General features: G+C 41.2%; 1 protein-coding gene across 1 annotated transcript; it reads left to right on the top strand.

Annotated features, from left to right (window-relative positions):
- Positions 1-3,378: 3,378 nt before the first annotated feature.
- LOC106581796 (uncharacterized) lies at positions 3,379-14,929 on the top strand. The gene is made up of 10 exons (XM_014164113.2): positions 3,379-4,105; positions 4,203-4,619; positions 4,710-4,806; positions 5,034-6,239; positions 6,679-6,966; positions 7,172-7,268; positions 10,633-11,542; positions 11,683-11,752; positions 12,015-12,189; positions 14,687-14,929. Exons 4-10 carry the CDS (start codon positions 5,921-5,923, stop codon positions 14,838-14,840), a joined length of 2,013 nt encoding a protein of 670 aa, XP_014019588.1. The 5' UTR covers positions 3,379-4,105; positions 4,203-4,619; positions 4,710-4,806; positions 5,034-5,920; the 3' UTR covers positions 14,841-14,929.
- Positions 14,930-24,752: the final 9,823 nt, after the last annotated feature.

The following is a 24,752-nucleotide window of genomic DNA, read 5'->3' as shown; positions in this document are numbered from 1 at the left end:
GGGGTATTGTGTGTAGATTGATGAAGGGGAAACATAAGTTAATCAATTTTAGAATAAGGCTGTAACGAAATGTGGAAAAAGTGAAGGGTCTGAATATTTTCAGAATGCACTGTATAAGCACACACATTGCTTCATGAGAACCAAAAGTTGAAATAATTTTGCATGATATTATCAGATAAGCTAAATAAAATTAAAAAAAAATAATTCAGCATTGTCAATTGATCTAATGTCATTTCTTATCAATATTTTGGTCAAGTACCAGGTTAAACTAAATTAAATGTGCAGTCTTCCAACCTAATTCCATATGTACTGTTAATTAAGAGGGAACACAATATGATGGAAATTTGACTTGTCTGACCAACCAGCCAACTGGGCTGCTTATCCATGACCTCTGAACTCTTTAGATTTCCAGTTGGCTGGTGGAGGACAGCACCTTCACTTGACCCCTCGGCCTGTATGGTAATGCCATGTAGGGGGAGGGGCAGTTATTTGAGAGGAGAGAGGTCACACAACATGAGCTCAAGGCCAGTGTCCTCTAACTATGTACCAGCCTGCCTTAGCTATGTTTACACATCTTTGTATACAAACTACTGCCCTCTATTCCTTCATTGAACTCTAAGTCCATCCATCCGCCTATTTTGTTATCAATATTCTTAACATGCCTGCCAACAGTGTCTAACTGTATGCATACAGGCAGGCAGAACATATTCAAAGCCTTTGCAGCCATCTGTACATCTGTGTGAAGTGCTTAGAATTCAAATCGCAGGCTTCCTATATGCTGTGCACATAGATGTTATCAATCTACCATAACAGATACAGTAGCACAGATTTCCAGGCTGAGCTCCAAAAGCCTGTGAAAGCATTCAGGCTTTAGATGGGAGTGCTGTGATCAGAGTGGGGCTCAATTAGCTACTGTTGTGGGTGTTGGGATTGGGGCCGTCGGCCGAGTGGGGGCAAATCCTCTCCTCCAGGCCCAGCTGGGGGATTAGGAGGGTTTCCTGTCCCTTGGCTGAACCTTCAAACCCTGCCCAGATGTCCTAAACCACCCCTGAACTCGCTCTTAACTCTCTCAAGACAAAGCATTCAGGTGACACCTCTTATCTCAACGGCTCCCTCTTTTCTCTCTCTCTTGCTCAGCCTCTTAACGGCTTTCCCTGCCCTCTAGTCTTGAGAGAGGGTGTTCGGATTGTCGACTATCCCTCGACTGGACTCGCGGTCTGGGGTTCTGAAAGACTTAAGGATGGAAATGAGTCTCTTGGTCTCAATCCTCCGCTGCATGCCTGCTGCAAGGTGTTTAAGAATAGCTGACCAAGGTCGAGAGCCACTGACAAAGACATCCGCTATCTGTATGAAGTTAAATGAAGAAAGGAAAAGTTGGTCTGTATGTATACCCGCCTGTGACTCTGTTCAAGAATGTGTCTGTGACCGCGCTAACCTCGTGCGGTGCAGGTCTTCAGAAGTTGGTGCAGGTCCTTGAGGAGTCTCGAGGGTGACCTTGCTCCAAAGGACAGACACTTGGCAGGGTAATGACCACCCAAAGGGAACCCTATTGATGTCTAAGAGGGCATGGAGAGATGAACGGATTAGGACTCCGGGTCAGATGCTGGGATTAGCATCCAAAATGGCTCTTATTATTTCTTACACATATTCCCAGAAAGGTCCATAGTATTTTCATGAAATGTCCAAGTATTTCCTTATAGACCTGAGATACCAAACTGTTTACACTGTTTAAGTAAGATGGAGGCTCTTACAGATGGGAATATAATAGCCCCATGTCTTCATCAAGGTTTGACAGTTTCAGTGTTGGATCAGTGCTACACATGCATGTATTCTTGTTTCCGTCACAATACAGTACACATCTTGCCCTGCCCTCACATTTAGCCAAATATATGTATATGTTATAATAAATCTTCCTCCATCTCTCTACAATATTCTCTGTTCTTTTTTAATTTGCTTTTCTTAATCCTCCTCTTCTATTTACCCTCGCCACCCTGCCTCTCCATCCCTTTATTTCTGCCCTCTTCTTCATTCCCTCCTCTCCCTTCTCCTCCTCCTCTCCCTCTGTCATTGCAGGGCAGTCAGAGTTTTAGGGACCCAGTGAGCTGTGAAATCGCGCAAATTGCTGTTGCTTACCGTCTGGCCCAGCGACAGAGGGAGAGAAAGAGAAAAGGAATGAGAGAAAAGAGGACAGAGAGAGAGATTTTCTGCTCCAACACTTCTGAACCTTTTCTGCCCCCCTTATTCAAACACACGGACACACAAGCACACGCACAGCTGCAAGACTGCATATCTCCCCCCTACCACCTCCATCTACTCTCAACATACAAGTCCTCCACCCCCCACGATAAGACACCTCCACCACTTTGCTTTAGTATCCGGGTCACAGAACAACTTGGTGAAGCAGCCTCAAGAGCGTTAAAACCCCTAGACCTGGGAGAGTCATTTCAGCCACTTCTAATGAAAAGAACGCTTCCCCTAACACCCAGGTCACAAAAAGGCTAAAAAAGAACATGCTGTGACTGTTTGCACTTGTGATGACTCCATGTTTTTTTCTATTTCAGTCAGACAGTAAGAACTAAGCAGGATATGTATACAGCATACCTGACTTTACCTCATATTGGTCCATCCTTCTAATGATCAAAAAATGTCCAAAGCTATAATTTTTCATGTTATATTTTTGGTTGTCTATTGTTAGACTTGTAATTCCACCCCAATCTACCCCATACTTTCTGCTCACAACAATTGATTTAGATTTCCATGCATATCCATAACCTGAAATGTTATGAGCCAGCAAACCACATTATATGGATATATGCACATCAATTTGTAAAGATATTCCCATAAAACTTTCTGGCTTTATTTTGATGATATAATGCACCTGTGCATATATGATGGACTGTGACCATCCGTCAAAGGCTGGTACCTACAGCAATGGAGCAATGGGCAACTTTCTTCCCTTATGTCCATATTATTTGCTGTATACTACCGTCATGTGGAGAAAAGCTGCTACTGCAAGTTAGCCCTTTTATTTCAATATTTGCAATGTCTCTATGCACACTAACAGGGCACCACACTCACACACACTGTCACTCCAACACTCACACAAACACTCACACATACATTTAAACTGACTCTACACACCGGCACGCCAACTCACATGCAAGCTGCTGCTACTCTGTCTATCGTATATCCCGTTGCCTAGTCCCCTTACCCTTATACCTATCTACCTCCATCACTCCAGAATCCCTGCACATGCATAGTATTGGAACTGACTTTTTTAATATTTCCTGTATATAGTATGCCTACTTACTTGCTTAATTGTGTATTTCGTATTTCTTATTAGTATTTCTCGTGTGTTCCTTTCTAGTGATACATTGTTATTGATTATTGCATTGTTGGGGTTTGAGTTTGCAAGAAAGGCATTTCACTGTACTTGCGCATGTGACTTAAAACTTGAAACAAAATCAGTATTGAGTTAGCTACCACTAGACGACGCTGTGACTTCGCCACCACCTTTAAAATACATGCGGAAGTGAATGTTGTTTGGAGATAATCAACATGAACTGGGTCTGTTGTCTTATTTTCTTTGGTATTAACGTGTTCTTTTGAAATACCGCCGGTTCGTTCTCTTACCAATTTGTTGTTATCTCATCACCTGTGTTAGAAGCTGTCGGCTAACACTGCTTGGTGCACATGCAGTCTTTAGTGGCCGGCTTTCATGTTGAAAAAAAAATGAATTATTTCCATAGTAGAGCAACGTTCAACTTTTTGCAAAATGAAGACGACGCTCGTGCAGTCGAACATGCAGTTAGAACAGCGATACATACTGTTGTGAGTGTTATTTCTAGTATCAACAGTGCCAAAATACAAGAATATCAAAGTAAGTTGGCCGAGAAGGACAAAGAAAACGAAACGCTGAAACGCAAAGTTAAAACAGCAGAACGAGAGATCACAGCATTGCGAGGCTCCTTTGAATTTTCTGGAAATGAATGTCATCTAGTCAGGTCAAGCACTTATACACTTTCACCAGAAATGCAAAGAGGGAAACCAATTTGCAATGAAAACGAGGTGTCAAGCAGAGCTGATTGGAGAATAGATTTCCCCAGTGAGTATTGTCCCGATTGATTTTTATCCCAATATTTAACTCTGACATACACTTACCAACCCCTGCTTTTGTCCAAATATCTTTGTTTTGATCACAGGTCTTGGTGGAAGGACTCCTCCACAGGTTTTTTCCCAGTGCAAAGACACAGCTCTTCCCACTGGGGCATCAACTATTTATATGTCCCATCACCAGAACCCTATCTCCCATTCTGCAGAAGAGTCTGGGCTTTTAGCAGAGCGAACCAGAGGCCAGTCCCCATCACCCAGTCCAGTCACCAGACCAGTGATAAAAGAGGAGCCCTCTGACATTGAGACATTCTACATTAAATGGGAGATGAGTGAGGAGGGCATTGGGGAACAACGGGAGGGCCTAGGCCCGACAGACGTCCTGGGAAAAGATTACGAAGCCCAGCAGAGGGGTGGAACTCCAACCACGCAAAGAGATGGAACTCACCCTGTTGCTGGTAGCCAGAGTGGACATGAGTATGGGGAGAGACCAACCAGGCATCTGAAAAGTATGCATGTGAAATTATTAAATTATATAATAAAAAAAAAATCAGGTTTAACAGGATCATGCCAATGACAATATGGTTCTATTGTCTCAGGGAGGCTGTCAAGCGCAGAGACACAGCGGAGGTTCAGAGAGCGAGTCCGTGCTGACCCTGAGAAGTTCCGGGCCTACAAGGAGAAGGAACGACGCAGGTAAATAGGTTACAGTACCTTTCACTACCACCGTCTGGGTGTCCACCTTCAATACAGTCTTGATGAGAATATTGACATTAACGTGAATACAATTTATCTTAAGTCCATTGTCCTGCATGAAGGCGTTCATTTCATAGACATTTGAAAACAGAGCATGCAATATGTTTAATGTTATGATCATGTGTATTTGTTATAATATGTGTTCATACTCACACCTTTTTTTTCAGGAATCAGCAGAGGAAGGTGTCAATATCAGATTTACCTGAAGAGACACGCAGATTGAAGAGAGAGGCCTGGAGAGAAGCATCCAGACGCTGTCGTGCCCGCAAAATGTCCTCCCTCCAGACGAACCTCACACAGCCCTGCCACCTCCCCCAGAACACAGAGACACCTGGGTGGACAAGGGGACACTGCAGGGGCAGGCAGTAGGGTGGAATTCGTTGGGGGGATTAGGCCTGCACAGATGAGTTTAGGCTACTGAATAAAGATGGGGATTTGGGGATCATAATTATTGATATCTCCTTTGTTGAGGGAATGATTTCTGTATCATATTCTAACAATCCAGTTATTCAATTAATTGGTTGGGGCTGTTAATGTTTTATGTTTATTTATTTTTTTAGAAATGTCAATAAATTAGTTCACATTGTACACCTATTGCTATTTGATTATTCACGGATTTACCACTAGATGGTGCTGTGATTGAGCCACCGCAAACATTTGACACGTGACGCGCGCGTTCAACGCGGCGGAAGTGAACTGCGAGGTAAACATTTAGCTGTAATACAGTTGCTCTCTAAAACATGTCAAATTAATGTTTTATGAAAGTGCCTTAGAAATACCACACTTTAGTTCGCTTTCTCTCTTCGATAATATTGTTACTGAAGTGTTACAAACTGACACACATCGGTAAAGTTGTTGGCTGCTGTTTAGCCAGCTGAGCTAGCTAGTGACGTTAACGTTACAGTGCCACAGACAAAAGGGTTAGCTAGCTAGTTATCAGTATCTTTGGTATTGCTGCTTCATTCTCAGTGACTTGGCCAATTTAGCAAGCTAGGTAACGCTAGCCTGTGTGGGTGATTTTTTTACATTTTTTTTTTATCTCCCTAGTAGAGCAATGAATTCCTTTTTACAAAACGAAGAAAACGCTCGTGCAGTGGAAAATGCTATCAGAAAAGCGGTAAATACTGTCATGGATGTTATTTACAATATGAACAGCAGCACAATACTGGAATATGAAAGGAAGGTGGCCGAGAGGGACAAAGAAAATGAAACGCTTAAATGTAAGCTTAAAAAAGCTGAAGACGAATTAACAGCATTTCGAGTAGGCCTATCCTTTGAATTTTCTGCACTTTCACCAGGAAGAGATTTTGGGAAACCGATGTGCAATGAGAACGAGGTGGGAAGCGAAACTGATTGGAGAATGGATTTCCCCAGTGAGTAGCTCTGTCCTAATTGCTTGGTTATCAGTAGTTCATAATACTTTACATTCCCACTCAGGTCACCGGTGCATAAATGTCAGTGTGTACATCATCATAGACACTATGATATCATGATGAATGCATTCATAGTTGATTTCCCCCATATGCTAAAGTTATGCCCTTGCCAATACTGGGAGAAATCTGGTACATGACAGAAAATGTTTTCCATGAGGTCATGTAGCTAACTACCCTACTTGCCTCAGTATATGTTCTGCAGATTATTATTGTGTACTAGGTACTGCCCCATTTAGCATGGCGACACCTATGATGAGACATCATCTTGTTCATGGTAACTGATCTGCTGGTAAAGGCTACTTGAACATGTCTATGCCCAAACCTGGCCAGTTTGAGACCAACCCCAGCTTTAGATATAATGTATTTGTTTCAATCTCAGGTCTCAATGCAGGGACTCCTGGGCTTTCAGCAGAGAGAACCAGAGGCCAGTCCCCATCAGCCAGTCCAGTCACCAGCCCAGTGATAAAAGAGGAGCCTGCTGACACTGGGTCCTTCTACATCAAATGGGAGATGAGTGAGGAGAGCATTGCGGAACAACAGGAGGGCTTAGGCCCGATGCACGTCTTGGGGAAAGAGTCTGATGGAACGTCTTCTGTTGCTGGTAGCCAGAGTCCAGGCGATAGACGTTCAGAACTGTCTGAGGAGACATCGACAGAGCGTGTGAAAAGTATGCTTGTGTGTTTTGTCTCTGTCCTCTTCTGTTTGTTGTTGTTTTTTTATAGTGGAGTGGTGAGGGGATTGTAAAGTTGTAAGGGGTCTTATGGATTTAAAAACAACTGTCTGCGATGAAGTTCATGGTAAAATCCAAGTTAATTTTAGGTTTAAGAGGATCATGCCAATAACAATACGGTTCTATTGTCTCTTGACATCAGGGAGGCTGTCAAGCGCAGAAACACAGCGGCAATACAGAGAGAGAATCCGTGCTGACCCTGAGAAGTTGCGGGCCTACAAGGAGAGGGCAAAATGCAGGTATGACCTTTCATCCACACAGTCTGGCTGTCCAAAATGTCACTTAAATTGTGATTCAATGCACAATTAGCCCAGCGTCGTCCGGGGTAGGCCGCCATTGTAAATAAGAATTTGTTCTTAACTGACTTGTCTAGTTAAAGGTTACATACACACCACACTGACCAAAAAGTTATTTTTTTGGAATTTACGCATGTCCTCATTACCAGTAAAACATCAAAACCTATTTATTTCACTTACTTGCTGTGCTGTTTCGTTGTTTATTTGTTCAGTCGTGTCTTTCTCAACCAGGATTTCTCATACTATGAAACACTGTTTGGGTCTTTGCGTGTTAAATAACACTATTTGAAGTGTCAAATAAACTTGTTGACCAATCAGGACCTGAACATGACTGCACGTCACATAATAATTTAACGCGTTCATAAATTTTTTACATAGTGTAATCAATGTATACTAACTATCACTCGTATTTCATATGTCACAACGATTCATTGATACGTATGCTATGATGCTGGTAAAGTTGTCTCGCGCACCTACAGTGCTGGTCATAAAAGCTAGCTAGCTTATGTATGCAAACAATGTTCTTCCCCAAAAACATAGCAAAACGTTTCAGTAGCTATAGTTAGCTAGCTAACTATATAGCTAGGTGTCATCATCTGACATAACCCCAAGACAGTTCTGATTAATGGTGGTCAGACCCATCTATGTGAAGCTAGCCACAATAAGGATTAGCCACAATAGTCTACTTTGCGGTTAGCCTTCAAAATAAAAGTATAATTGACAGTGATGCAAATTTAATACAAATAGTAGAATTATGCCATAATTGAATAGATCATGCTAAATGAGGTTGGAATGTTGTTATATAAAATCAACAGAAGACAATAATTTGTTAATTTGACAAATCTGTTGAAATCACACTGGATGTATTAAAATTTAGAATTGCATTGGGGGCATACTTATTTCACTGTACAGCCTTACCCCATGTCATTGATCCACAATCCATAGGTATCAGTCTACTCAGTAACACCCAGAGAACATTAGCATCGTAGCTCTTATTGCGGTACTCTGAAACAACTGTGAATTGAGCCACATTTATTGTCAATCTACGTGAACACTATTCCTGAGGAAAAACAATTCTGCATGGATGTTTGAGTCTGATAACTCTGAGGAGGACGTAAAAAAATATCTTGGGTATTGAGTAGACTGATACCTCATTTCATTGATCCCCAATCCTTAGGTAAAGCTGTACAGTGCAATATGAATGTTAATACACACAATAGGTTGACTGGGGAGGTGTTTTCACAGTCCCGCGATTAGAGCTACAATGCTATTATTTGTGTAAAATCTTCACATTTGTGTTCTGTGGGTATCACCGAGTAGACTGGTACCCCATTTCATTGATTCACATTCCAACCTTGTTTAACATTATTTAGTCTAAATATGGCATGATTCCACCTTCTGCATCACTTTCAAAGATGTACTTTTATTTTAAAGGCAAACTGCAAATTCCACTATTGTGCTTAATCCTTATTGTGGCTAGCTTCACTACACATAACCTGGGTCCGCGGTCCGGTTGCGCGTCACTAGCCAGATGAAGTTAGCTGGCTGCTTATAACGTTAGCTTTGGGCAACAGGGTTAAGTAGCTGGCTAGCTATTTATTTTCATGAACTGAAGTTCAGTTTCAATAGGCGAACAACAAGTGGCTACCTAGCTAATACTTACTCACAAGTATTCTAAAATCATTGCTAAGAATAATGAAAATGACTGCAATTTGTACTGGTCATTGTTTTCAGGCTGGTTGTATTGGTGCTAGCTAGGTACCAAGCTAAAGCTAGCTACCCCAGAAGTTGTGGTTGAACAAATAATGCTTTATTACCAACGCGCTATTGTAAACACATCGTTTGTGGCTGGTGTTTGCTTGTTTGCAGACTTTTTTTTGTACAGCTTTGACAGTGCTACTGATAGTAGTGGTGGCGCTTGGCTTGCATGTGCAAATTCAGAACACACAACATTCTATAATAGAACTGTTATTTGACGTGTCAAATTAAAAGCTTATTTAACGTGTCAAATAGTGTTATTTGACGTATTTTTTTGACACACAAAGACCCAAACGGTGTTCCATAGTATGTCGTGAAGCTAATACCAGTGATGCTATTACTGTGTAACTCTGGTAGGGCAACTTGTGTACCAGTGCTTGACCAGTTGGCGAAAGCCAACATCACCCACAACAGAGAACGGTTGATTGTCAAGGGGCAATGAATTCCATTATCTTGGCGTCAATGGATTTCGCCTTTGAGTTGTCTCTCTGAAATGTTCTTACTCTTTGAAATGACTGCTCGACTTGTTGACTGCTTGATCCACACAGCAGACATTGTGGGCTAGGTTAGGAATGCTGTGTTGCACGTGTAGCGCAAAATTTTACGTGGCGTCATTACGCCATGCACCTACGTTATATAGGTATGTACGTCAGCTTTGACATTGGTTTTACACATCAGCGTTAAACTAGACATCAGGCTGATACCATGTTGGCATTTTTAGCTAATATCGTCCAATTCCGATATGTTCACCGATATATCGTGCATCTCTAATTACAGTATGGGACATTTTTTGAAGGCGGGAAAACAATACTGTAATCTTCCATAATATAAAGCTTGCTGTTATATTACTTTAACATTACTGTACTTCACATAAAAACATATTTACTGTTAAGAGCGTTGGGCCAGTAAACAAAAGGTCGCTGGTTCAAATCCTCGAGCTGACTAGGTGAAAAATCTGTCTGTGTCCTTGCGCAAGGGACTTAACCCTAATTGATCCTTTAAGTCACTCTGGATAAGAGCGTCTGATAAATGACAATTGTGTTAAAATCAACAGTGCTTCATGTCGGGAGACACTCAGATATTTTTATTCAAATATTTTAATAGATATTTTAAAAAGCATTGATTGTCACGAAAGATCTGCGTACAGTATAAATGGAAAAGGTTTATGGTCTAACCAGACACTATGTTGAGCAAATTCAGCTCAGATGTCTTGGTTCCGATGCGACAGGCAGGATACGCTTCTGTCAGTAGATCCCTATCAAAGAGACTCTTAACACCTATTCTTGGACTGTCAACAGTGAAAGAACAGTACAAAATGATCCACCTTGTTGCTAATGAGGACATGACAAATGGTCAAATTTCAAAGAAAATGGACTTTTACAAGAGCCTCCCATCATCATTATCAATAATTCTCTACCAGGATTCATTGGAGATACCAAATCCTCCAATAAATAAACATATAATAACATATTGGCTTTGTATAGCACTGTGAACACTTGCCACACAAGCAACCATCAATTTATCCCATGCAATTGGTATTGCTTTTTAGGGAGGATGATGATGATGATGAGGATTGGATCAGCAACTTTCATGTCCCTTGGCAGCAGACACCTGAAAGCCTCAGGCGAGCCATTGCAGAGGGACGAAGAGTCGAGGCGGCAGATAGGCGGCTGATGGTGAGGATCACCGTTGATGCAATGCGTGTACACTGCCTCAACCCCAACAAGAAAGTATGTTCAGAAATTGCCAAAACTATAGTTTCAGAATATCCAGAGAGCTTTGCAGACCTGTCAAAAGAAGGGGAACTGCTTAGCAGAAGGTACTCCTCCTTGCTCACCCAAATAAAGACCAGAGTGGAGCATGTGAACCGGAACACTGAAAATAGAATACGCAGACCCAAGACGAGCAAAAAAGGGGAAAACGGCAACAGACAAGTCAAAACAGCAAGAACAAAAGTGGACAGTTATGGGTGCATCAACTGGCACCCACAGGACCTTCCGGAAGGAGAGACTCCTGACTCCCTGGAAAATAAGAGACAGATTATGGCCACCATTTTCAACAGTGCAAGCCCCAGAGGTGTGGACAGGGGAGACGTGGATGAATTCATGAGGCTTACGTACATTAACCAACGCCACATGATAAATGCATGGCCAGCCCCAAGCATTGGTGACGTCAAGGAACAATGGCCTTTTCTTTTTACCAAGAGATGGCTCTGCGCCCACTTCCACATGCTCACTGGAGTTGAGATCGACCGCTGCCTCAGGGACTCTCTCCAGAGCAAAGGAAAGACCATTGTCAATTTCTTCCGAAGTCAGAAACCCAACTGGAGGAGAGGCATCCAAAGTCTCCTCAATGACATTGAAGGTGACGTCAGTGGAAACCTCACAGCCTGTGCTGCCATTCTTCTGGTGCTGTCCCACTTCAGAGAGAAAGAGGACTCTCTCTTCCTCTTGGCTGATGTAAGTTATTGTGTGTGTGATTTTTAAAAAAAAACGTAATCTGATTGTTTTATACTGGGACTATATACATTATACTGTGCTTTTACACACATGATTGATCATATCAGGATTCAACAACCTTCTTTTTGTGTTTAATGTAGGTGAATGACACACAGATGGATGTAGAGTCTCAGTTGCATTTGCCGGCCACTCCAAGACTTATCATGCTTGGTAATGACAACATTTTGTGTATGGACTGGAGATGATCATATTCATAACTCAGATTATGTCGACGGTGGGGCTAGATAAACCACCAGAAATACATACTGGTACTTAACTTCATAATGTTAATACTGCACAGAAGAATAGAACAATAAGATGAATTCTAGCCTAATACTGTAATCTTTAATTGTGGTGGAACAGAAATATATTGTGTAGGCTTATATTAAAAAAATATCTTGTGTAACACAATCATTATTACTGTATACTACAGGGAGTTCCCTGCTGGCTTCATCTAAGTGGATGGTGTCGATCGAGGGGAGAGTGGTCTGTGTTTTGGAAAATCAGTCCGACTTTGCTGCTGCCCTCTCTGTGCTCTTCGGATGTTTCTACGTGTTCAATACAGAGTACCAGGAGACAGCCTCAGCAACACTGGAGCTTATTCAGAGGCAAGTATTGAACATTTATTGATCCAGCACTTACATTTGTCTTGCATGCCTTGCAGTTAACCTCTATGGGCTAGGTGGGACGCTTGCGTCCCACCTACTCAACAGCCAGTTGAATCCTGTGGTGCGTTATTCAAATACCTTAGATATGATATTACTTCAATTTTTCAAAAATATGACTATTTTACACCATTTTAAAGATAAGACTCTCGTTAATCTAACCACACTGTCCGATTTCAAAAAGGCTTTACAACGAAAGCAAAACATTAGATTATGTCAGCAGAGTACCCAGCCAGAAATAATCAGACACCCATTTTTCAAGCTAGCATATAATGTCACATAAACCCAAACCACAGCTAAATGTAGCACTAACCTTTGATGATCTTCATCAGATGACAACCCTAGGACATTATGTTATACAATACATGCATGTTTTGTTCAATCAAGTTCATATTTATATCAAAAACCAGCTTTTTACATTAGCATGTGACTAGCATTCCCACCGAACACTGCCGGTGAATTTACTAAATTACTCACGATAAACGTTCACAAAAAGCATAACAATTATTTTAAGAATTATAGATACAGAACTCCTCTATGCACTCGATAAGTCCGATTTTAAAATAGCTTTTCAGTGAAAGCACATTTTGCAATATTCTCAGTAGATAGCCCGGCATCACAGGGCTAGCTATTTAGACACCCAGCAAGTTTAGCACTCATCAAAGTCAGATTTACTATAAGAAAAATGTTATTACCTTTGTTGTCTTCGTCAGAATGCACTCCCAGGACTTCTAATTCAATAACAAATGTTGGTTTGGTCAAAAATAATCCATCGTTATATCCAAACAGCGGCGTTTTGTTCGTGCGTTCTAGACACTATCCTAAAGGGTAAATAAGGGTGACGAGCATGGCGCAATTCGTGACAAAAGAATTCTAAATATTCCATTACCGTACTTCGAAGCATGTCAACCGCTGTTTAAAATAAATTTTTATGCCATTTTTCTCATAAAAAAGCGATAATATTCCGACCGGGAATCTGCGTTTAGATAAACAGACAAAGGAAAAGAAAGCATTCTGTCGAAGCGGGCACGCGCCTAAGCCCATAGTACTCTGAGTGGCCACTTGCCAAAAGCGATAAAGTGTTTCAGCTAGAGCCTGCCTCGATATCGTTCAACTTTTTCCTGGGCTCTGAGACCCTATGGAAGACGTAGGAAGTTTCACGTTATTGCACAGATCCTGATTCTTCAATAAAAAGAGCCAAGATGAAACACTACTTCTCAGACAGGCCACTTCCTGCTTGAAATCTTCTCAGGTTTTGGCCTGCCATAGGAGTTCTGTTATACTCACAGACACCATTCAAACAGTTTTAGAAACTTTAGGGTGTTTTCTATCCAAAGCCAATAATTATATGCATATTCTAGTTACTGGGCAGGAGTAGTAACCAGATTAAATCGGGTACGTTTTTTATCCAGCCGTGTCAATACTGCCCCCTAGCCCTAACAGGTTAAATTACATTTCGTCTTTGCGCATCTCAGTGTTGAGACTCTTACCTAGTGTTACAAAGGGAGGGTATATTACTGGAAACTTTTGTTTACCAGTAAACTGACAGATTTTTGGTATCTTTCAAGGATTTTATGTAATCTATTAAAATTCATATAGTGGCTCTTTTGGGTACCTGAGATTATCACAGGTGTCTGTAATTATCTCTGGCCCTCTGTGTGGCCTTATCACATGTAAATATATGAAATAATTAAAGAAGATTATTTTAAAATAGAAAAACAAAGCTGTAAAACATCCTAAATATAAACCATCAATTTAGTGAATACCATTGGTGTTTCATATGAGGGTTTCAGCATGAAGTATCCTTCATATATTTTTTACACACTTATTTTACTATGTCAGTATTTTTTTTAATTAATTTTTTTAACTTAACTAGGCAAGTCAGTTAAGAACAAATTCTTATTTTCAATGGCGGCCTAGGAACAGTGGGTTAACTGCCTTGTTCAGGGGCAGAACGACAGATTTTTACCTTTTCAGCTCGGGGATTCGAACTTGCAACTAGTCCAACGCTCTAACCCCTAGGCTACCTGCCGCCCCGTATGTATTTGTTGTCAATGTTTTGGCGTCACACTGGTGGCAGTTGTAAAAAAGTAAATCGTTGGAAGTTGCAGAGTTAACTGAAAATAATGCCAACGTTGATTAGATGCTTTTTTCATTAATTAGGCTATTTTCTCTTGAACCATATCTACTAGAAACTCATGGATAATATGTATACAGATATAAAAAAAACTAATACTATATATGAATACATATATTTTTATTCAAGTATAAATTACCAAAGTTACAATAGATTGCCATACATTTTCTCTTAATTACCAAAATTACAGAAGATTCCGTTAGATTTCTAAATTACCCGTAGCTTTGCAACCCGAATTGAAAGAGTTGTGAAAGCAATGCCTGATTGCCTGGATTGACTAACGCTTCTATGTTGACTGTTTAGGTTTCTAGTAGGGATCAACCCAAATGAAGGAACCAAATGCTCTTCATACCTTGATTCAGAAGCCGGGGTGAGCCGCAGGACTGGAAGAGTTGTGCAAAGGAAGGCCGATGCAGTTGCCACCTTCCTCAAAGACCTGACTGAATTTGAATGGTAGAACCAGTTTCATAGGAGATGCAAACACACAAACAAGGATGCACATACAGTGGGGCAAAAAAGTATTTAGTCAGCCACCAATTGTGCAAGTTCTCCCACTTAAAAAGATGAGAGAGGCCTGTAATTTTCATCATAGGTACACGTCAACTATGACAGACAAAACGAGGAGAAAAAATCCAGAAAATCACATTGTAGGATTTTTAATGAATTTATTTGCAAATTATGGTGGCAAATAAGTATTTGGTCACCTACAAACAAGCAAGATTTCTGGCTCTCACAGACCTGTAACTTCTTCTTTAAGAGGCTCCTCTGTCCTCCACTCGTTACCTGTATTAATGGCACCTGTTTGAACTTGTTATCAGTATAAAAGACATCTGTCCACAACCTCAAACAGTCACACTCCAAACTCCACTATGGCCAAGACCAAAGAGCTGTCAAAGGACACCAGAAACAAAATTGTAGACCTGCACCAGGCTGGGAAGACTGAATCTGCAATAGGTAAGCAGCTTGGTTTGAAGAAATCAACTGTGGGAGCAATTATTAGGAAATGGAAGACATACAAGACCACTGATAATCTCCCTCGATCTGGGGCTCCACTCAAGGTCTCACCCCGTGGGGTCAAAATCATCACAAGAACGGTGAGCAAAAATTCCAGAACCACACGGGGGGACATAGTGAATGACCTGCAGAGAGCTGGGACCAAAGTAACACACTACGCCGCCAGTGACTCAAATCCTGCAGTGCCAGACGTGTCCCCCTGCTTAAGCCAGTACATGTCCAGGCCCGTCTGAAGTTTGCTAGAGAGCATTTGGATGATCCAGAAGAGGATTGGGAGAATGTCATATGGTCAGATGAAACCAAAATATAACTTTTTGGTAAAAACTCAACTTGTCGTGTTTGGAGGACAAAGAATGCTGAGTTGCATCCAAAGAACACCATACCTACTGTGAAGCATGGGGGTGGAAACATCATGCTTTGGGGCTGTTTTTCTGCAAAGGGACCAGGACGACTGATCCGTGTAAAGGAAAGAATGAATGGGGCCATGTATCGTGAGATTTTGAGTGAAAACCTCCTTCCATCAGCAAGGGCATTGAAGATGAAACGTGGCTGGGTCTTTCAGCATGACACTGATCCCAAACACACCGCCCGGGCAATGAAGGAGTGGCTTCGTAAGAAGCATTTCAAGGTCCTGGAGTGGCCTAGCCAGTCTCCAGATCTCAACCCCATAGAAAATCTTTGGAGGGAGTTGAAAGTCCGTGTTGCCCAGCGACAGCCCCAAAACATCACTGCTCTAGAGGAGATCTGCATGGAGGAATGGGCCAAAATACCAGCAACTGTGTGTGAAAACTTTGAAGACTTACAGAAAACGTTTGACCTGTGTCATTGCCAACAAAGGGTATATTAACAAAGTATTGAGATAAACTTTTGTTATTGACCAAATACTTATTTTCCACCATCATTTGCAAATAAATTCATTAAAAATCCTACAATGTGATTTTCTGTATTTTTTTTTCTCGCATTTTGTCTGTCATAGTTGAAGTGTACCTATGATGAAAATTACAGGCCTCTCTCATCTTTTTAAGTGGGAGAACTTGCACAATTGGTGGCTGACTAAATACTTTTTTGCCCCACTGTACATGATGCATAGCTTCAAATGTTGTAATGTTGCTCTTGTTTAATATCAACCAATCACCACTACAGATTGCAATTGAGTTCTATCATGATATGCATCTTGGAATATTTGTCCTATGTTTCTGTTGGCTGGCCCTGTCTGTGATGGGGTAACGTGATTTTATAACTTATGTTATGATCTAAATGATTACCGGAAGTGTTTTTTTTTTTTGTTGACAGATTTCTTTAAGACGTTTTGTTGACTTACTGTAAACAAAATCAGTGTGATAAATTCAGTTTTGTTCGGAACGAGTTCCCATTTCACTACAGTGTTAAAGGGGCAGTGAAGTTAAACTTGATTTTCCTGCTTTTTGTAATATTTCCACACAATGAGGTTGAAATAAAACTCAGAAATTGTGTAAATGATGCCTGTTTTGTGTAAGAGCTATTTGAAAATTGCCTGGAATATAAGCCTGTTCAGGTAGGATGGAACTTTTGGCCCACATCATGACGTCACAATGTGATCTGATTATAATAGACAATTGATTGTTCATCTGGGTAAGGAGGATGGTCTAGAACCCACCCATCAGCCAATCAGGTCTGTGTATGTAAATACTGTATCTTCAAATGTGTTTCCTAACGCCCATATAAACAGACTGAGCATTTTAAGGGCCAAAGGAGGCTCAGGGAAATAAATCGTTAAACATACAGTATATGTTGGAGTTATTTTCATTAAATAAACACAGTAATTTATTAGACCTACAGTGATTTAAAAATAGAATTACAAAGACTGCATGGGGGCTTAAGCTGTCATCTTTTTCAATATTATTTATTTGTGATAAAACATCCTGTTTTGGATTAAACTGCATTTTGCCATTGCCGATCGAGCTTGAGGATTGGAATTTGTCTACTCCTGACAGTGCAGTGTATTTCTCTGACTGGTAGCTAATCAATTTCGCACCTGTAAAATTACAGTAAAATACAATTGGCCATAAATCAATCAAATCTCCATTAATCCCCCATTCCTTCAACCTGTACTTGATGTGTGCGCTCTGCTGCTGAGTAGGTTATTTCAATTATTTTGCACTTGAATGGGATTAATAGGGAGTGGGGAGGCTATGCTTAAGGCTATGCTATTATCAAAACCCACCCAATCTAGCTGATTGTAATAAGGCACACTCAGGGTCCCTGTTCAAGTGGTAATATTGACTGCAACTTCTGTTTATTGTCAAATCAAATGTGCTAACCATGTGCTCTCCTTGACACCTTTCTGTTTGTTTCTTTGTTCATTCTTTATCAAATGTAACCAATTTATGGCTCAACGAAGGTGTGTGACAACTGCAAAAGGTTGTTATATTATGCTTCTAAAATATGTGAGAGCTGCAAATCTGTGCAGCCTTTCAACAAATACTACAAATTACAAAATAAGGCAATGGACAAGACACTGATAGAGTGGACAAGAAAGACCATCCTGTAAAACAACATTTCCAGGTTCCTGGACTCACTTTTTATAATGGTAACCCTCCATATTTCTGGACACATTCTTAGCTTTATTCCATTTGAATTGAACTAATTCCATTTGTATTTATGATTAGCAGCCATCTGATTAGAAATTATAATTCTGTAAACCCTGTTGTCTTCCGCAGCTCCAGAAAGTGCATGCTCTGGGCTTTAGGCCCGTCCTCCTTTTAGGGAAGCAGTCCCATGGAGGCTGCTGGTGAGTAGAAATCATGATGCCCACTAACCCTCGGCCAGGTCTGGAGCAGGACTGCCTCCAGGAGCTGCTCAAATACTATGAATCTTTACTGAAGCGTAAGTTACTCTCCACTCTCAACCACATACACTCAGGGTATGTTGTGTACAAAACATTAAGGACACCTGCTCTTTCCATGACATAGACTGACCAGGTGAATCCAGGTGAAAGCTATGATCCCTTATTGATGTCACTTGTTAAATCCACTTCAATCAGTGTAGATGAAGGGGAGGAGGCAGGTTAAAGAAGGATTTGTAAGCCTTGCGACAATTGAGAAATGGATTGTGTATGTGTGCCATTCAGAGGGTTAATGGACAAGACAAAATATTTAAGTGTCTTTCAACAGGGTATGGTAGTAGGTATCCTTAATGTTTTGTACAGTCAGTATACGTTCAGTAGCATACATACAACAGCATATACCAACAACTCCCCTCTGTGTAGCAGCACATTAAAGTGAAGATTTCAGAATGTATGCTACATTATTTTATTGAAGATATACCTTGCATAAAAAATACCTTGCATTTTTCTTCAATCAGATATCTCCGTCAACCAGCCCCCCAACAACTCCACAGAAGCCACCAGTGGTAGTCTTCCGGAAGGACAAGAGGGACAGGACGGAGAGGAGGGTGACGTTAGCACTGGGGAAGGAGTGGACGAAAGGGCTGCAGATGTGGAAGTGGGAGAAGATGATGGAGATAGAGCTGAGGGAGATGAAGAGGACATGGAACCTGACTACCAGCCACCTGCCAAGAAGACAAAGTAGAGCGAGCTGCACTACTCCACAGAGGCGTGCTCTCCAAACTCTGTTTAGCCATAAGAGTATTTTTTAAATGTTGTGCAACAGCTGCATGCATGTTCATGTTTTCTATCAAGCATCTGCCGGTTATAGAGGCCTGATAAATAAACGACTTAAGGCAGCAAAACAGCGTCATTCATTCTTTTAATCTCCATGTGGAACTGTACCACTCCAAACTAAATAAATGCATTTACTGAAATGTAAACCAATGACTGTCCACCAAGGTTTAGGCTTACTTCAATTTGTGTACGGTCTGTATTTATGACTGGTTATCAAATCAAAGTTTATTTGCAGATGTTATCGCAGGTGCAGTGAATTGCTTGTGTTTTTATCTCCAACAGTGCAGTGATAATACCTAGAAAACAATAAGCACATTCTCCAAAAGCAAAGGTTGGGCGGTTCTACTATGACAGCCCTAGTGTGTGTGTGTGTATCTGTGTTGTGGAGCCTGTGATCATACTCATTCTCTCTTCAGGTATTATCAGAAGAGGGTGCTGATATCAGATCTACCTGAAGAGACCCAGAGACAGCAGAGGGAGGCCTGGAGAGAAGCATCCAGACGCCGTCGTGCCCGCAAAATGTCCTCCCTTCAGACGAACCCCACACAGCCCTGCCACCCCCCCCAGAACACAGACACCTGGGGGGACTAGGGGACGACGCAGGGGCAGGCAGTAGGGTGGCAAGTTTGGATAGCTACTGGACAGTCTTCTTTTGACATTCCATACAGACCACTTACTTAAAATGAGATGTTGAGCATGGCCGGTAACAAACAGTTTCAGGACTGAATAGATACCTGGTTCATCTCTGAAATGTATGTAATTGAGCCTATCAACAGGAGGCACTGTTTGTGCATGTTGAGGAGTTTCCTGACAGGTTGAACTTACAGGTGCCCCCCATACCTTCTCATCATCCATACTTGCAGCGTTATTCTATCAGGTGTTCAGTTTAGCATAAAATATTGTACAGTTTGTAATAGCAATAAAGTGAGACAAATGTTTTTCATTTAAACATACTGTCCATCTTTTGCACATTAATAACATTTAACTTACTGAAGTATTTTTCTGAATTTCAAATGCTCATGATCTGAAACAATTGCATAGGTGTTATAGAATTATGACCAAAATAAACCCCTTGATTTTGGAAGAATATGACTTATTTGTATCTTTATTACATTATGATCGAACAAAGTTGAATGCCCTTATTAAGAGCCGAGGTGGCAGCCTACCTGGATCCTTTGCTATTTGCATACCACCCTTAAACTGGTGTTGAAGAGGTTCTGCTCGATCTCCACAGAGCACCTGGAGAAGCCTGGCTGTGTGGTGACAACAATGTTCTTTGACTTCTCCAGTGCTTTCCATACCATACAACCCCACCTTCTGGCCCAAAAGCTAAAGGACATTCATGTCAACCTACACATAATCAAATGGATTGTGATCTGACCAATAGACCACGGTTCATAAGACTGAACCAGGCAGTATCGGATCGGATATGTACAAACATGGGGGCCCCCCGCAAGGAACGGTCCTGTCACCTTTCCTGTTTATCCTTTACACAAATGTCTTTACACACAACAATGAACTGATGACTGCTATAGTAAGCTGTGTCACGAGATGAGACAATACTCACCACAGGGAAACAACAGAGTCCTTTTGTGAAATGGTGTGAGGCCAACTACCCGGACCTGAATCTACTAAAGACCAAGTGGTAGATTTTAGGGGATTTTTTTTTTAAATCATCATTTTAAATCGTTGACAAAAATCTTTGCATGTTCTACAGCAGTGTGGTGTACTGGAATGGCCAAGGAGGACTTAAACAAGCTTGACAAAATCATCAAGAAAGCCAGTGCCACAATCAGCTGCAGTCTAGAATAGGACATATTCATAAAAAGGCTGCAAGCTAAGACACACATGATCATGGACAATGACACACACACACACACACACACACACACACACACACACACACACACACACACACACACACACACACACACACACACACACACACCACTGTAATGCGGCACCCACTCCACAGCACTGTAGTGAATTGAACTTTAAGGCCTCTAAGGTGCAGGTGCCTTCATACTGTATGTGTCTGTTTTTTTTAATCATGTGTTTGTTACATGTCTTCTCTTGTCCTTGTCATTTATTGATGATGCTGAGTGCTAAAACAATTTCCCAAATGGGGATCAATAAAGTACTACTCTACTCATCACAAAAAGAACAAGCACAAATTACTTAATTATGAATCCTTTACCATGACTAAATGCAGCTTGATACAACATTGTGAAGATGAACTATCTTGACAAACCTCCTTATGAATGGAGTGATTGTAACTGTAGATGGGAAATGTGCATGCAGAGTAACTCAGAGGTTGTACCAGTGTAGTCTGACAGGCATTACAGTAACCCCTTTTGGACCACAAGCAGAAATAAGGCAGGTTGTGGGATATGAGATGTTGATTATGATAGGTTGTATTCGATAGTATTCTACAGACTCAAAAGGGAACTATATATCACTTACAGTATGGTCTCTGAATTATAAACAATGTATATGAGAAGAGGTTATTGGAACAATATAACACTTTACACTTTAATGTCTTGAAATATTACATTTTATTGACAAAAAAATAATCTCTGTACAATGTTGCATTGAATATCGTCACTAAAGCAGCATACAGTATAGATAGTCTATGTAATGTGTAATAATCGATTGCATTTAGGCTCCATCTTCCATTGCCTAGCCCTAGTGCTTATAGAAAACATCAAAATGACATAGAAACATCAATATGCATGGCATATCATGGACAGAAGAACCTTACCCTGAAATATTGCTCTGATGTATTTATTTTCCCCTTGTTTATTATAACAATAACACAAACATAAATAGCAGAGGTGTCATGCTCACAGGGGCACGTGCCCACTCAGATTTGTCCTGTTTAAAGATAAATAAACTCAGCAAAAAAAGAAACGTCCCTTTTTCAGGACCCTGTCTTTCAAAGATAATTTGTAAAAATCCAAATAACTTCACAGATCTTCGTTGTAAAGAGTTTAAACACTGTTTCCCATGCTTGTTCAATGAACCATAAACAATTAATGAACATGCACCTGTGGAACGGTCGTTAAGACGGTAGGCAATTAAGGTCACAGTTATGAAAACTTAGAACACTAAAGAGGCCTTTCTACTGATTCTGAAAAACACCAAAAGAAAGATGCCCAGGGTCCTTGCTCATCTGCGTGAACGTGCCTTAGGCATGCTGCAAGGAGGCATGAGGACTGCAGATGTGGCCAGGGCAATAAATTGCACTGTCTGTACTGTGAGATGCTTAAGACAGCGCTAGAGGGAGAAAGGACGGACAGCTGATCATCCTCGCAGTGGAACACCTGCACAGGATCGGTACATCCGAACATCACACCTGCGGGACAGGTACAGGATGGCAACAACAACTGCCCGAGTTACACCAGGAACGCACAATCCCTCCATCAGTGCTCAGACTGTCTGCAATAGGCTGAGAGAGGCTGGACTGAGGGCTTGTAGGCCTGTTGTAAGGCAGGTCCTCACCAGACATCACCGGCAACAACATCGCCTATGGGCACAAACCCACCGTCGCTGGACCAGACAGAACTAGCAAAAAGTGCTCTTCACTGACGAGTCACGGTTTTGTATCACCAGGGGTGATGGTCGGATTCGCGTTTATCGTCAAAGGAATGAGCGTTACACCGTGGCCTGTACTCTGGAGCGGGATCGATTTGGAGGTGGAGGGTCAGTCATGGTCTGGGGCAGTGTGTCACAGCATCATCGGACTGAGCTTGTTGTCATTGCAGGCAATTTCAACACTGTGTGTTACAGGGAAGACATCCTCCTCCCTCATGTGGTACCCTTCCTGCAGGCTCATCCTGACATGACCCTCCAGCATGACAATGCCACCAGCCATACTGCTCGTTCTGTGCGTGATTTCCTGCAAGACAGGAATGTCAGTATTCTGCCATGGCTAGCGAAGAGCCCGGATCTCAATCCCATTGTACACGTCTGGGACCTGTTGGATCGGAGGGTGAGGACTAGGGCCATTCCCCCCCAGAAATGTCCGGGAACTTGCAGGTGCCTTGGTGGAAGAGTGGGGTAACATCTCACAGAACTGGCAAATCTGGTGCTGTCCATGAGGAGGAGATGCACTGCAGTACTTAATGCAGCTGGTGGCCACACCAGATACTGACTGTTACTTTTGATTTTGCCCCCCCCCTTTGTTCAGGGACACATTATTCCATTTCTGTTAGTCACATGTCTGTGGAACTTGTTCAGTTTATGTCTGTTGTTGAATCTTGTTTTGTTCATACAAATATTTACACGCTAAGTTTGCTGAAAATAAACACAGTTGACAGTGAGATGACATTTCTTTTTTTGCTGAGTTTACATTATATACCGTATTTACAGAGCCTTCAGAAAGTATTCACACTCCTTGACTTTTTACACATTTTGTTTTGTTACAAAGTGGGATTCAAATTGATTTCATTTTCAATGATCTTCACAAAATACCCTGTAATGTCAGAGGAAGAAAAAGTATATACATTTTGTATTAATGGAAAATAAAACACTAATATATCTTGATTGGATACGTATTAAACTTCCTGAGTCAATACATGTTAGAATCACCTTTTGCAGCGAATACACCTGTGAGTTTTTCTGGGTAAGCCTCTAAGAGCTTTGCACACCTGGATTGTACAATATTTGCCCATTATTATTTAAAAAATGTGTCAAGCTCTGTCAAGTTGGTTATTGGTCATTGCTAGACATCCATTTTCAAGTCTTGCCATAGATTTTAAAGCCGATTTAAGTCCAAACTGTAACTAAGCCACTCGGGAACATTCAATGACGTCTTGGTAAGCAACTCCAGTGCATAAATGGCCTTGTGTTTTCAATTATTGTCCTGTAGAAATGTGAATTTGTCTCCCAGTGTCTGTTGGAAAGCAGACTGAACCAGGTTTTCTTCTAGAATTTTGCCTGTGCTTAGCTCTATTGCATTTCTATTTATCCTAAAAAACTCCCTAGTTCATGCCAACCCATAACATGATGCAGCTACTACCGTTCTTGAAAATATGAAGAGTGGTACTCAGTGATGGTTTGGATTTGCCCAAACATAACGCTTTGTATTCAGGACAAAAGTTAATGTATTTGCCAATTTATTTGCAGTATTACTTTACTGCAAACAGGATGCATGTTTTGGAATATTTCTTATTCTGTACAGGCTTCCTTCTTTTCACTCTGTCATTTATGTTACTATTGCGGAGTAACGATGTTGTTGATCCATCCTCAGTTTTCTATCACAGCCATTAAAATCTGTTACAGCCATTAAACTCTGTTACATTGGCCTCATGGTGAAATCCAAGAGGGGTGTCTTTCCTCTCCGGCAACTGATTTAGTAAGGGCACCTGTATCTTTGTAGTGACTGGGTGTATTGATACAGTGTACAATTAATAACTGCACCATGCTCAAAGGGATATTCAATGTCTGCTTTTTATACCCTTCTACCAATAGGTGCCCTTCTTTGCAAAACACAGGAAAACCTTCCTGGTCTTTGTAGTTGAATCTGTGCCTGAAATTCACTGTTTGACTTAGGGACCTTACAGATAATTTTATGTGTGAGGTACAGAGATGGGGTAGTCATGTTTAACAGTATTATTGTATACAGAATGAGTCCATGCAACTTATTATGTGACTTGTTAAGCACATTTTTACTTCTGAACTTATTTAGGCTTG

Source organism: Salmo salar, chromosome ssa02 (assembly GCF_905237065.1).
Source record: "Salmo salar chromosome ssa02, Ssal_v3.1, whole genome shotgun sequence".
Taxonomy (NCBI): Eukaryota; Metazoa; Chordata; class Actinopteri; order Salmoniformes; family Salmonidae; genus Salmo; species Salmo salar.
This window is presented reverse-complemented; position numbering and strand designations above follow the sequence as displayed.